This window comes from Hemitrygon akajei, unplaced genomic scaffold, assembly GCF_048418815.1.
Source record: "Hemitrygon akajei unplaced genomic scaffold, sHemAka1.3 Scf000076, whole genome shotgun sequence".
In the NCBI taxonomy this organism is placed as follows: domain Eukaryota; kingdom Metazoa; phylum Chordata; class Chondrichthyes; order Myliobatiformes; family Dasyatidae; genus Hemitrygon; species Hemitrygon akajei.
In genome coordinates, this window is record NW_027331962.1 from 712,166 (window position 1) to 726,595 (window position 14,430).

General features: G+C 44.5%; 1 protein-coding gene across 3 annotated transcripts in view; it reads right to left on the reverse strand.

The window, feature by feature from the left end:
* LOC140722398 (NACHT, LRR and PYD domains-containing protein 12-like) overlaps positions 1 to 14,430 on the reverse strand; it is a 92,965-nt gene that overhangs the window by 65,825 nt on the left and 12,710 nt on the right. For 2 of the 3 annotated variants that reach the window (XM_073037149.1, XM_073037147.1), the window contains exons 3-8: positions 12,074 to 12,241; positions 10,580 to 10,676; positions 8,242 to 8,583; positions 6,530 to 6,696; positions 782 to 953; positions 610 to 675 (exon numbers count right to left, since the gene is read on the reverse strand). In XM_073037149.1, coding sequence (XP_072893250.1) covers positions 610 to 675; positions 782 to 953; positions 6,530 to 6,696; positions 8,242 to 8,583; positions 10,580 to 10,589 — 757 coding nt within the window. In that variant the 5' untranslated portion in view covers positions 10,590 to 10,676; positions 12,074 to 12,241. Of the gene's footprint in view, positions 1 to 609; positions 676 to 781; positions 954 to 6,529; positions 6,697 to 8,241; positions 8,584 to 10,579; positions 10,677 to 12,073; positions 12,248 to 14,430 lie in introns of all 3 variants that reach the window. The other variant, XM_073037148.1, reaches the window with a different exon arrangement.

The following is a 14,430-nucleotide window of genomic DNA, read 5'->3' on the forward strand; positions in this document are numbered from 1 at the left end:
GGGTCATGTCGGAGGCAACTATGTTATAGATGCTCCTAGTTATACATGAATGTGCAGGAAATGCAAGGAAATGGTCAATAATATAAGAAAGGATACCAAAGTATATATTTTTTCTTTCCCAGATATATAAAGAGTGAAAAAAGGGAGAGGGTGGATATCGGACCAGTAGAAACTGCTGTTGTAGTTGCAGTAATGGGTGAAAAGGAAATGCCAGACAAACTCTGTACAAGTCACTAGCAGAATTCCAAAAGGTAAAGAACATCAGCAAACAGAATTGCGTGTAGTCCTATTACAAAGGAAAAGGGGTTTGGAAGATGAAAGGTCTGAAGATAGAAAAGTCACCTGGATTGGGTCATACAGTGTATCAGGAGCCTGCCTAGGGTGTGCGGGGATTCCCAGAGTGTTAGGACCTGGAATGAAGGCTTCAGCAGAACCAACAGCTGGATTAATAGAAAAATATATTGTAGAATATTCAGGCTGCAAAGAGAGATTCGTTGAATTGTTACTTGAATCCAGCGAATGATTAATGGCGAATTTTGATTCCCAGGCTTTGCCAAGTCACAGACTAACACTTGAGATGTGGTTTGAACTGTGCATTTGATCACTCACCTATCAGCTGAGTGGGTAATTCAGATAAACCTTGGCCGATGTTCATGTATTCCTGTGGATCAGGACCTGTTTAAATATAAAACAAATCCATGGAAACAGAGCTAAAATAATTAAAACAACTAAAATGTTTATCTCAATGTGTCTTTGTGTTCAGTGCGTGTTTTTAACATACCGAGTTCCTGTATTTCCCTCAGTATTCTGTCCAACTTCGGTAACTCAGTCCTCCACATCAGAAAGGATTCCCACATCGCCCTCCGGGCCCGGGAGCCTTTGCCATTCACCAAACTGAGGAAGAGTTTGGAACTCTCTGCCCGGTTTCCCTTCTCTGTCAGTTCAGTGACTTTCTACAAAAGGAAACAATGGACTTATTGTGGAGCAGACAGACAGACATGGAGAATGTGCAGGAAAGTATCTGTTCATGGCCCCAGTAGCTTCAGAACAGATGCAGTCACTGGGCTGTTGCCTCATCCTCTCTGGGTTCAGTCATTAACAGAGAAACAGTAACTGAAGGAAATTCTAAATCAATAGTGTGTAAGAATAAGGATTTCCTGACACCCTGCAGTAGATGCAATGTGATTAATTTCCTCGATCTGTCAATGTGCAGCATTACATCAACAAGATGTGACAACAAGAACGGGAGAGAGGCGAGAGAGAGAGCAAAAACAAATGGATGGCGGGCATCACTGAATCGTGGCTGAGAAAAGTTTATAGTTGGGTGCTTAAATCCAAGGATAAATATTGAATCGAAAGGATACGCAGGTAGGTGAAAGTGTTGGGTCGAAACTGCTGTCATTAAAAATGAAAAGTCCTGAGAAAGAAGTGTTGTCGGATTAGACGATGTGGATGTTAAGAAACTGCGTAGGTAAAATGACCCTGGTGGAAATTATATACAGGCATGTTAACAGTAGCCAGGATGTGGGCTACAAATTACAACGGTGGAGAGGAGAGGCATGGAAAAAGGTCAATGTTAAAATTGTCACGGGAAGTTTCAATATCCAGGTAGCTTTGGAAAATCAGGTCGGTGCTGAATCCCAAGTGAGGGAATTTATAGAATGCCTATGAGATGGCTTTTGAGAGAAGCCTATGGTTGAGCCCACTATAGGAAAGGCGGATCTGGATTCTGTGTTGTGTATTGAACCAGATTTGATTTGGGAGCTTCAGCGAAATAAACCCTTAAGAGGCAGTGATCATAAAATAGCAGAACTCAGCCAGCAGGTTGAAAGGGAGAAGGTAAAGTTAGAGGTATCAGTGCTACAGTAGAATAAATGAATTACCTCGGTATGAGAGAGGAGCTGGGCAATAATAAATTTGAAAATGACACTAACAGGGACAATGGCAGAGCAGGAATGGCTGAAGTTTCTCGGAGGACAAACAATCACAATGATGAAGAATCAACCGTGGCTGACGAGGTAGTCAAAGCAGCACAAAAGCAAAGGAGAAGGCACAGAAAATTACAAAATATAGTAGAAAGCTGGAGGACTGGGATGTTCCTACAAACCAACAGAAGGCAATTAAAAAACCGTAAATAGAGAAAATATGAAATAGGAAGGTAGGCTAGAGAATGATGTAAAATAGCTTACCAAAACGTCCGTCTGATATATGAAGATTGAAAGAGAGGAGAGTGGATATTGGACCACTGGAAAATGACAGTGGAGAGGTACTGTCAGGGGACAAGGAAATGCCGGAAGGTATTGGTCGGCATTTTGCGTCAGTCCTAACTGTAAAAACACTAGAACGTGCCAGATATTTGAGGATGTCAGGTGGCAGAAGTGAGTCTGTTTGCAATTATTGCGGAGAAGGCACTTGGTAAGCTGAAAGTTCTGAAGATAGATGAGTCCAGATCAACTCACCCGATTGCTTCTGAAAGAGGAGGCTGAAGAGATTGTGGAGACATTAGTAATGATCACTCAAGAATCACTAGATTTTGGAATGGTTCCGGAGGACTGATCATTTTAAACTGTAGGCCAGTTAGTCTGATCAGCGTTTGGGAAGATGTCAGCAGTCGATAATTGAGGATAAGGTTTCGGGGATTTGGACGCACATGATAAGAAAAAGGCCAACATCCATGGAAGGGAATCTTGCCTGACAGAACTGTTGGAATTTTTTGAGAGAACAGCATGCTGGGTCGACAACAGAGAGTCAGTGCAAGTTGTTTACTTGGACATCCCGAGGACATTTGACCAGGTGTCCCACATGACGCCGTTTAACAAGGGCCGAAAGTAGGACAAGAAAGACACTGGCATGGATAGAGGATCCAAGATTTTCTCCAGACAGATTTGTCTGACTGCCAGGAAGCACAGAATGGGAACAAATAGGGCTTTCTTTGGTCGAATGTTGGTGACCAGTGGTGTTATGCAGTGGTTGGTTTTGGGACAGTTTCTTTTTCCGTTATGTCAATGATTTGTAGGCTTTATGGCCATTATTGTGGGCGTTACGAAGATATTGGGAGGGAGGGGAAGTATTGAGAAAGCAGAGATTTCGCGGGAGGACATGGACCTATGAAAAAATGGACACATCAGTGGCAATTGGAATGTAGTATAGTGAGGTACGTGGCCATATACTTTAGCAGAAATAATGAAGACGTAGACTATTTTTGAATCTGGGAGAAAATTCAGAAATCAGAGTTGTAAAGAGTCTCTGGAGACCTGGTGCAGGATTCCATGCAGTTTGAGTCGGTGTTGGGAAAGGCAAATACAATGCTAGCATTCATTTCGAGAGGATCAGAATATAAGAACAAACACTGGCCAGACCGCACTCGCATATTTTGATCCCCTGATCAGAGAAAATATGTGATGGCGTTGTGAAAAATCCAGAGAGGAATCTAAACGAACAGAACCTGTGATATTAAACCAGATTTTGATGGGAATGGATCCTGGATGCACCTGTAATAGCTGGAGTGTGAGAGGATGAGGGGGGAATCTAATTGTAACCTGTGGAATATCGAAAGACATTGAGAGGATGTGGAGATGTTGTTTTTACGTGGGGGAGTCTAGAACCAGATGGAACAGCCTCAGATTAGAGGAACGTCCATTTGGAACAGAAATGAGGATATTATTTAGCCTAGGAGTAGTGAATCTGCAGAATCCATTGGAACTGACAGCTGTGGAGACCAGGTCATTGAGTATATTTAAAACAGGTGTTGTTATCTTCTTGACTCGTCTGGTCAGCAAAGTTCACTGGGAGAAGGCAGGAGAATGGGGTTGAGAGGGATAGTAAATCACCCATGATGTAATGGCGGAGCAGAATCGATGGGCCTAATGGCCAATTGTGCTCTGATGCCTTATGGTCTCATGATGTATAAAGACAAAAGAAGATTAAGGAATGTCAGTGCGGCTGTCTTATAATGGAGATGGTTACTGCCTGACACTCATACCGTAAAATGGTAATGACTTCCTGAATGCAGGCATGGGTTTCCTGATTAACTGAGGAATTATGAATTAAACATTGAATAGTCTTCAAGCAACATACACCTATGATGGAATTAAGGTAACTGAATATGGATGGGCTTAGGACATTGCTCTGAGAAATAAGAGAGGCAGCGTTTAAGGGTAAGCACAACATTGTGGGCCGAAGGGTCTGTACTGTGCTGTACTATTCTATGTTCTGTGTCCCGGATTTGAATGATTGATTTCCTAGAACAGATATCAGTAGGGAATAATGGACAACAATTATGAAATAAATCAGCATAATTCCCTGATGGCCCACTGCACTGTAAAATAATCCCTCAGTTTCACTGCTACCAGGTCTGAGGAGTTACAGTTGTGAAAGAAATTTAACCAGTAAAGCAGATGTCTCCAGATGATGAATTTATAGATCAGCATCATATTTACAGATTACCTCTTGCCTTTGGATAATGCCTGTGTGATTCATTACAGACAGCGCCAATGAATCCCAACGAGAACAGAGTTACTCACGGGTGTAACACACTTGATTTTCTAATACCACTCATGGCTGAATAGGTGAGATCCAGGACAAGACAATCACTGTTTGTGAGCTCCAAGGAGAGTGACCTGAGATGGTGTGTCCCTGTCTCTCATTAGTCAGATATTCAGCAAGTTAGCAGTTGTTTTTTTTGTTTGCCCCTTCCCTTTCAGGAAATCCTGTTGATCTTCTTCCCTTTCAGGACAACCTGTTGATTTTTTTGGGATCATGAGATATCAGCTAGTCACCAGATTTATTTTATGTTTTGTGCTTTCTTCTGCCCTTTTAGATCAAACTATTGATGTTTGTGGTCATAAGATATCAGCTTTGTGCGTGATCTTTCACATCTAATCAGTCTCAGAGTTTTTCGAGGAAGTTACCAGGAAAGTTGATGAAGGCAAGGTTGTGGATATTGTCTACATGGACTTCAGCACGGTATTTGACAAGGTCCCGTACAGGAGGACGGTCTAGAAGATTCAGTTGCTTAGCATTCAAGATAAAGTAGTAAACTGGATTAGACACTAACTTTTTGGAAAGAATCCGGAGTGTCACTATAGACTGTTGCATTTCTGTTTGGCGCCTGTATCTCGTGCAGTGTCACGGGGATCGGTGCTGTGCCTGTTGTTGTTTGTCATCTATATCAATGTTCTGGATGAAATTACGGTTAAGAGCATCAGCAAATTTGTTGATGACTCAAACATTGGGAAGGAGCAGTTGACAAAGAGGTTGATTACAAGAGCTTGCAGTGAGGTCTGGACCAACCGGAGAATGGGTTTAAAAGGGGCCGATGCAATTTAATGCTGACAGGTGCAAGATGTTGCACTTTGGATGGACCAATCAGGGTAGGTCTTACACAGCGACTGGTAGAACAAAGTGATCTGGGAATACAGGTACATAAGCCATTGAAAGTGGCAGCAAATGTTGATAGGCTCTGAAAGAAAGTTTCTTAGCGCATTATCCTTGGTAATTGAAAATATCGTGTACAATATGATGTTGTATAAGACGTTGGACAGGCCTAATTTGGATATTATGTGCAGTTCTGCACACCTACCTGCAGGACAGATGGAAATGTTTGAAAGAGTACAGAAAAAACCATTACCAGGATGTTACCTGGACTGGAAGACCTAATTTATAAGAAAAGAGTGAACTGATTAGGACTTTATTCATTGGAACATGAAAGATTGAGCGGAGATTTGATAGAAGTGTACACAATTACATTGGGATATAGATAGGATAAATGCAATCAGGCATTTTGTACTGAGGTAAAGAGGTACTGCAACAAGGGGTTATCACTAAAGGGTGAAAGGTGAAAAGTTCAAAGGGTACAAAAGTGAAACCGGTTTACTCAGAGGGTGGTGAGAGTGCAAAACTAGCTAGCAGGGAAAGTAGTGCAAGTGGTTAAGAGAATTCTGAATAGATGCTTGCGTAATGAGCGTATAGAGCGCCATGGCCCGGTGCAGGTCAATGGGAATAAGTAGATTCAGTAGTCTGGCATGCAATAGATGGACCAAAAGGCCTGTTTCTGTACAGTACTTTGCTGTGACTATGACAAGTCAGCCACACATTGTTTGGGAACTCACGGAACCAAGACAAGCTGTGGTTAGTTGGTTTCCCTGCCTCAGGTACCGCAGTGAAGCCGGTTGTCCCAATTGACAGTTTAATGCTGATCCTGGATTAATGAGATGAGGTGAAGCTTCCCGACGGTTCAGCCAAGATTTGAAATTAGTTTCAGACCGAATGCCTTTTGGAAGTCCAGATATGCAGCCACTGCTCTTACTTCACACTGATAAATACAGCAGGTGATACAAGAAAAGGTGATGCTAAACCTGCAGTTCCCAGTGCTCCCCACCTTAAAAACTGAAACCAGATCTGCGAGAGACAAGTCAGAGATCAAAGTCTCCATTCCCAAGTCGATCTCCTAAAACGTGCAGGAGATTAATGTTGATCACTATTCCCGCAGATACCAGCAGATCAGTGAGAATACACGAACTGCACTCACCTCATTTTCTTCTCTGCTGAAATGTCCCTCCTTTGTCAACATCCAACCCAGTCTCTCAACCTTTTCTTCAATTGCTTGTTTGAGTCTGTCTCTGTAGAACTTTGTCAGTTGGTAAAGTCGATATTCCTCCCCCTCTGCCAGGAGGTCGGAGATTGTAAACTCTGGCTCTGTGAATATAAAAAGGAAAATGTTGGCTTGAACTCAGATATCCCTCGTTTCCACCGCTCTCACCCAACTCAGCAAAAAACCGTGTCTTGAACCTGCCTACAGATACAAATTGGATTAATTCTCCATCTCCAACACCATCACACTGAGCACGGAGTCCCCCTACGGCTGTGTGCACAGACCACTGCTGTTCACTCTGCTGACCCACGACTGTGCTGCAACACACAGCTCGAACCATATCATCAAGTTCGCCGATGACACGACCGTGGTGGGTCTCATCAGCAAAAACGACGAGTCAGCTTACAGAGAGGAGGTGCAGCAGCTAACGGACTGGTGCAGAGCCAGCAGCCTGTCTCTGAATGTGAACAAAACAAATTTCTTGGTGTTCACCTAGCGGAGAATCTCACCTGGTCCCTCAACACCAGCTCCATAGCAAAGAAAGCCCAGCAGCGTCTTTACTTTCTGCGAAGGCTGAGGAAAGTCCATCTCCCACCCCCCCATCCTCATCACATTCTACAGGGGTTGTATTGAGAGCATCCTGAGCAGCTGCATCACTGCCTGGTTCGGAAATTGCACCATCTCAGATCGCAAGACCCTGCAGCGTATAGTGAGGTCAGCTGAGAAGACCATCGGGGTCTCTCTTCCCGCCATTACGGACATTTACACCACACGCTGCATCCGTAAAGCCAGCAGCATTATAAAGGATCCATGCACCCCTCATACAATCTCTTCTCCCTCCTGCCATCTGGGAAAATGCACCGAAGCATTCGGGCTCTCACGGCCAGACTATGTAACAGTTTCTTCCCCCAAGCTATCAGACTCCTCAGTACCCAGAGCCTGGCCTGACACCTTACTGCCCTATTGTCACGTATATTATTTATTGTAATGTCTGCACTGTTTCGTGCACTTTATGCAGTCCTAGATAGGTGTGTAGTTTAGTGTAGATGTTGTGTGTTTTTTCTTTTCCTCTGATGTTTTTTTACGTAGTTCAGTCTAGTTTTTGTAATGTGTCATGTAACACCATGGTCCTGAAAAATGACTCATTTTTACTATGTACTGTATCAGCATTTATGGTCGAAATGGCAATAAAAAAGTGACTTGACTTGACTTGAATCTAACACTTGCCTTAAAGCCTACCCAACAATGTTCTAGGCATTACGTAATAGAAGGACCACATTTAATATAAACCAGTCCATCCCCCATCCGACCCATTCACCTATTTAAATTTGGATGGGCATAAACGTTGGGATTGTTGGTAATATTCGCTTCCCAGAGATACTCTCTCCATCCTGGCGAATACATTTCCCCTGATTCACATCCCGGAAACACTCTCCTCATCTGGACAGCTGCATTTCCTCCAATTCACATCCTGGAAATCCTCAGAGCAGGTAGTACATTTCCTGTAGTGGGGTAACGGCTGCCCAGTGCACCACATGTACCACACCCACACATTTTCCCTCTCCTCTGACCAACTCTCCAACAAGGCCTCACCTTTACCCTCCACCCTGCCGCATTCTGTGAGCGCATCACGCTCATATTTCACTCACCCGCTCCTTCTTGGGGACTTGACAGTTCTGTGTTCAATGAGCTTCCGAGCCGACAGGCAGTCGCCTCACTTGTGCCGGTTCCAGGGTCCTGATCGGTGTCTGTGACGTCACTGTCTCTGGGTTGACAGACAGTCGCCTCCCATGTGCCGGTTTCAGGTTCCTGATCGGTGTCGCTGACGTCACTGTCTCTGGGCTGAATTTGCTCCTCCTTCTCTGCGGCCGGACCGCATTCCATTGGGACATCGCTCTCAATCTGACCCTGCGTTGGTACCTTGCTTCCCGTGTCCCGATCATCTTCCCTCGATGATCGGCATGGTAACATCCTCTTCAGTACGTTCCATACTAGTTTCAATTTTCCACATGAAATAAATAATGAATTGCACGTTATACAAGTATGATTTAGATCTGAGCAAAACTGATTCAGATTGCAATGGAGCCGAGACTCTGGCTGACCAGATTTGGAGTGGAACTGCGCTGGTTAATGTGAACCGTACACCCTGTCAGGTGACCAAACCGATAAGCCGGTGACTGGACACATTTACTCCCAGTAAAATAGCAGGATAGGCAGAGTAATACTAATCACAGCAGTTGAACGCACGGATGACCACGGGATCATAATGCACCGGTGTCCGGTGATACTGGGAAATATCACTGTGATTATCTTCCACAAGCTAAAATCTCCCTCGGTCACTAACTGTCCAGTAGTCTGTGTCACACAAAGACCAGCAACGGGATTACACATGGTCCAGTCTGCTGGATCACACATTCTCCAGTTGCTTTGTCACACGAGGGGCTGAAGACTGGACAAGGGGACTGGAGTTGCTTTCTCCAGTCCCCTTGCTCACAGACTGACCGTTCCCTTGAGACGCACGTTGTCCGGTCCCCTGGGTCGCAGGCTGACCATTCCCTTGCGATCTATGCTGACCTCTCCCCTGGTTCCCATCTTATCCCCCACCTGCTGATCATCATGTAACAACTATGCATGTCATTGCCAAAGTCTTGGTTATAGAGCTTTGTGTGTAGTTGCAGTTGCTAATCTATAGGATGGAGGTGATGAAGCTGGAAAGTGTGAAGTGAAGAATGAACACTACGGTACTGGGCTAGGGTGTTGTTTTTTGTGTTATATGGTTGGGCTGGGACAGCTTGCCCTGGAGCTCAGGAGCTTGAAGGGAAACCTTACACACACACATACAGTAATCAGGGGTGCAGATAGGGTAGATGGTCACAGTCTTTTTGCCCGGGTAGGGGAGTCAGAGACTCGAGGGAAGAGATTTCAAAGGGACCAAATGGGCATTTTTTCACGTGGTTGCTGATGGGTATAAATTACATGCATCCAGAGGAGGCCGCAAACACAAATAAAATTACAAAATTGAGAGCATGTGGGCAGGAAAAAGGGGAGAAGAAGTTTACTAGGGAAGTTTGGGAAAACGGCAGGAAAATGGGACATTTAGATCAGCATGAATTATATGGGCCGAAGGACCCGTTTCCAGGCTGGAGCATCGTTTTTATTCCAGCTGGAATCTCAGATCTGAGCACAATCACAATGTCTACAGGTGACACAGACATTTGGTCATTGGTTATGCCGGGTTTCCCAGCCAAGATCCTGGGAATTTAAATTCAGGTAGCAGATCATATCAACAGGGAAATATTTAGAAACTCAGGCTCACCATTTCTCCACAGCCCATACATTCACCGGGGTATTAAAACTCCGAAGCAGATCACAAATGTATCTACAATGAGCTGCTTCCCGATCCCCAGCCATTCCCAGCACCGGCAATGATCTCCGCTCCGCTACAGAAAACAGATTTCGGTGACACCCCTCCTCCTTTGCGTAGCAGGCAAGAAAAAACAGGGGGGAGTTGGTAGCTTTCCTTCCAAAACCTGAAATGCTGTGTTATCATAGAATCTCGGAAATCCCGGAAATGCTCCTATCATCTGCTTCTGAATTTTATAAATGAAAGTTGAAGATGTCTTACATATCAGGGCTTGTCTGGAGGTGAAATGGACCCTGACCCTGAACATTCACATAAACGACAAGATCTCTGTCACATTCCTGTCTGTGTTTCACTCACGACCACCTGATTCAGGAGCCCCTGCTCCTTGCACTCAGCTGAAGCTTTGTATGATGAGCGGAGTGATTCGACCATTACTGGTGTCATGTCCCTGCGCTGGAACTGTTGGGTTGATCAATTACTCAAGGCCGCTTTACCAGTGGGATAAATGACACTGCTTGATGAAACTTTTCTATGCCCTGTTAACACCTGTGTCAATTTTTTTCATCTGGACTATTGTGTACAAACGCGATAAAAGTTTAATTCGAAGATCCCTGTGATCATACCTTTGGCCATTCTGATTCTAACTGGCGATTGTTGATTGTCGTCGTCTTGTTCACACTTTGGTCGCTCTGCAGGACAGCTCCACCTGCTGGTGAGGCTCTAAATTTCACAACAAGCAGACAGTGAGTCAGAGAGTTCGACTACTTTGCAAGTATGACAGTATTTCCATCCCCTGTAGCATTTGGCATGGGGACCAAACATTCCCTGTTAGTAACCACTTCCACACCATATCTGTCCACTGATACCTGGCGCATCTGCTGACAGAGTCACAGAGCAATAAAATGCAAATTCAGAGCGTTCAGCCCAACGAGACAATGCCAACCACAGTGCCCACTGAGATGGTCACAATTTCCTGTGATGGGGCCATCTCCCTTCTGGCCTCTTCACTCCATCTACACACCCCAACTGCTTTTTGAATTATGCAACCGCACCTGTCTCATCCACTTCCTCTGGCTGTTTCCTCCACATGATCTCCAACATCTGCATGAATCCGCTGCTGATCAGATTGGGTTGGCAATCTCTTTACCAGCCCCTGTCCATTTAGATCCCCTAGATGCTACGATAATCTTCTCTGTGAACAGCAACTACTAATGTTGTGCATTCTGCAAACTTACCTGTTAAGTAATCCTTGTGCAACCGCATCCAAATCATTGCTATAAAATAACGAATATCAAAGGTCCCAATTTGTAGCCTCACGGCACACCGCTAATTACTCGCCTCCATTGCGAGGAGAAACCTTCAACCAGCACTCTTTGCTTGCTACCTTGAAGCTAATTTTGAATACATCCAATTTGCTCTCTCCGGACAGCATGGGACCTAATCATCGGGGCCAAGCTGTCATGTGACACTTTGTCAAAGGCTTTACTGAAGTCCCATGCACAACATCCATGGGAACATAACTTTGAATTTCCACCTCTGCTTAATGTCACGTTTACGGGTTCTGACAATGTAATTAGCAGAAAAGTACTTGATGAGGCCAAGGTATGTAAATGTAAATTATGGGTTGCCATGTGCTAGTTAGGACTGAATAAAATGCAGTGTTGGGATATTTTGCTTTATAAATGGTCTGTTCTCAGCAGAGGCCTACGCGACGATATATTCGAGGGTAAGTATATCACTGCAGATTGCAATAGCCAATGGGATCAAGGGCATGTTGCTGCAGTTCATGATAATTCCACATTTCTGCAATCACGACAACACAACACACTTGGGGCTTCTTATAAAGGGAGGAAATTGTCAACGCATTTTAAGATGATTATAACGTAACAAGGAAACATCAGAACTGACCAAAAGCTACTTCAGATGATGCAGCACCTTGAAATGAGCAAACACTCAGAGAATGTGAGTGACTGTAAAGAGCTGGGCTTCTGAAAGCACATTACCAGACCTGGAGTGATTGCAACTTGGTCTGACCGAGGCATCCCACCTATTTCGTACCTTCCTTTGTAAAGATATGTAATGTTCACAGGACCAGTGTTCGAGTGAATGAGACTCACCAAACATTCTCCTGACTGAATCAATGAAAACTCTGAGTCAGAGGGTTCTCTTCAGTTGGTACTCTCAGTCCTCGGGCTGGTTCACTTGTCGCTGTTCCCTCGTTCTCATTCGTGGCTTCTTTCCAGCTGTGGGCTTTTCTTCCAATAAATCTCTCACCGCAGGTCTAACTTTAACTAGAGAGATAATGAAGCACATTAACAATACAAAGGAGAAAAAAATATTTCTGCTCAATTTTTTCAAAAGCGAATCTCACCGAAATTTAAACGCTGAAGACAAATAAAAGAATCTCATTGAACTAATCTGTAATTGTCCCTCACACGTCACAAATCCTGATACGGGATATGAAGGAATCATCATTCAGTCATGATAAGATATCAGAGCAGAATGAAGTGATTCAGTCCATCGAGTCTCCTCCATCATTCAATCATGGCTGATTTTTTTTCGCCCCAATGCCATTTTCCTGCGTCCTCTTATAAAGTGCTGGAAACTCGGTACAGCAGATTGCATCTGTGGAAAAAGACACTGTGGAAGACCCAGTATCAGAACTGGGATTATCCAGGATGATGCATGATATGCTGAACGCTTAATTGCGCAATTTGGCCCAGATCACATCCTTGCTCATACCTATAATGGGGGAGGTACTAAACACAGTGTTCTGAAAAGATAGTAAAAGTGATTATCGGGGCATTAATAGTGATCTTTCGAGAAACGAAAACGAAAAGCTCTTGAATTTATAGTAAATGGACCGTCTAGTTATTCGCTGCTCAGAATTAGTTCTATATTGTTAAGCACCTGAGCGTCTTTGCCTCACAGTACGCTCCCACGGACAAGGCGAAATTATTATTAATTTTTCTTGCGTTATTCCTTACTATTTCCTGGATACCAGACAGGCTCCCAGTGAAACTGTTTTGTCCACTCTATTGACTTTTAACATCTCCTCGATAACAGGAAGCACGATAATGTACCATATTCAATCGTGATTAATATGCATAGAATGTAACGTGGTTCGGTCTCCAATGTTCCCTCTAATTACTATTTTTGCAGCTACATGGATCAACCATTGCTCTGAGCCGGAAATTTTCACACGGACTGAGAAAAGCACAACATCGTAGATGTGTCCTCTTTTGTAAAATGCAACTATGAATATTTTAGGATGAAGACAGACGAGAGAAAAAAAAATTCTTTTGATTTTAATTACTAATTAAAGGACAGGATAAAAATGCAGTACAACAAAGAAAAACGTTCAGGTTTCATAAACGTTTATCCGACAGTGTTTAATTCCATCTGCGCTGCAACAAAGGCTCCGTTCGTGGGAGCATTTTGCTTCTGCAGACTAAAGTCCCTTCCCGTACTGAGCATGCGCGATGTCGTCAGCGCGTTATCGGAGCTGTGAGCGGGGCCTCGGAAACGAACCTGCAGATGCTGCAGCCCTGCGGTACAACGGGATCACCTGACGGGTGGACGGTCTCCCACGTGACTCGGTGACTCCGCTCCTCGCCCCTCACACCTGCCCGACACACCCCCCCACCGCATTTCAAACATCATCTCATAATTACACTGGATATATTTTAAAATTTACCTCTGCACCTTCCCCGTCCACATCCCTCCACCCCTCGGGTCACAGTTACGGGTTTGAATCCCATCCCGGTCCGGCACACATTTTAGACCCAATCCAGAATTGTGCAGGTTTTATTTAAATCAGTCTATGTTTCTATTCACATTTCCCCGGCGTCACTGAAAAGGAACACTGAAACATCAAGCGAGAAGCAACAGGAGGTGGCCATTCTGCCCCTCCAACCATCAACAAGATGGCGGCTGCTCTCCCATCTCAGCCACATGTTTCTGCCCGATCCTCATTTCCTCCATCCCTTCCGTCTCCACACATCTGCCGGCCTCTGTTTTATGTGAGGACGATCACCGAGTCTTCACCGCCCTCTGTGGTGGGGATTTACAGAAATTCACCACCCTCGGAGTGGAGACATTTCCCCTCATCTCAGTCCCGGACAGTCCATCCCTGTTTCAGAGACCGGGATCCCTGTTCAACCGGTAATGATGTTGTGCATTTCAATGTGTTCACCTCTCAGTCCTCGATTCTCCAAATGAAAGGGTTATCACATTTGATCTTTCTTCATATGATGACCTCACCACTCCAGGGATCAGTCTGGTGAATCTTTGTTGCACTCTCTACAACAAATACTCTCTCACCTCTTTGTTAATCCTCCATGGAATTCCACCTTCCACCTTCCCACCTCCCCCTCACCTGGATCCACCTCTCACTCCCCAGCTCTTGCCCCATCCCCACCCCTCACCTCTTTTCTCGGACTATTTCCCGTCCACTCTCAGGCCAGAGGGAGGG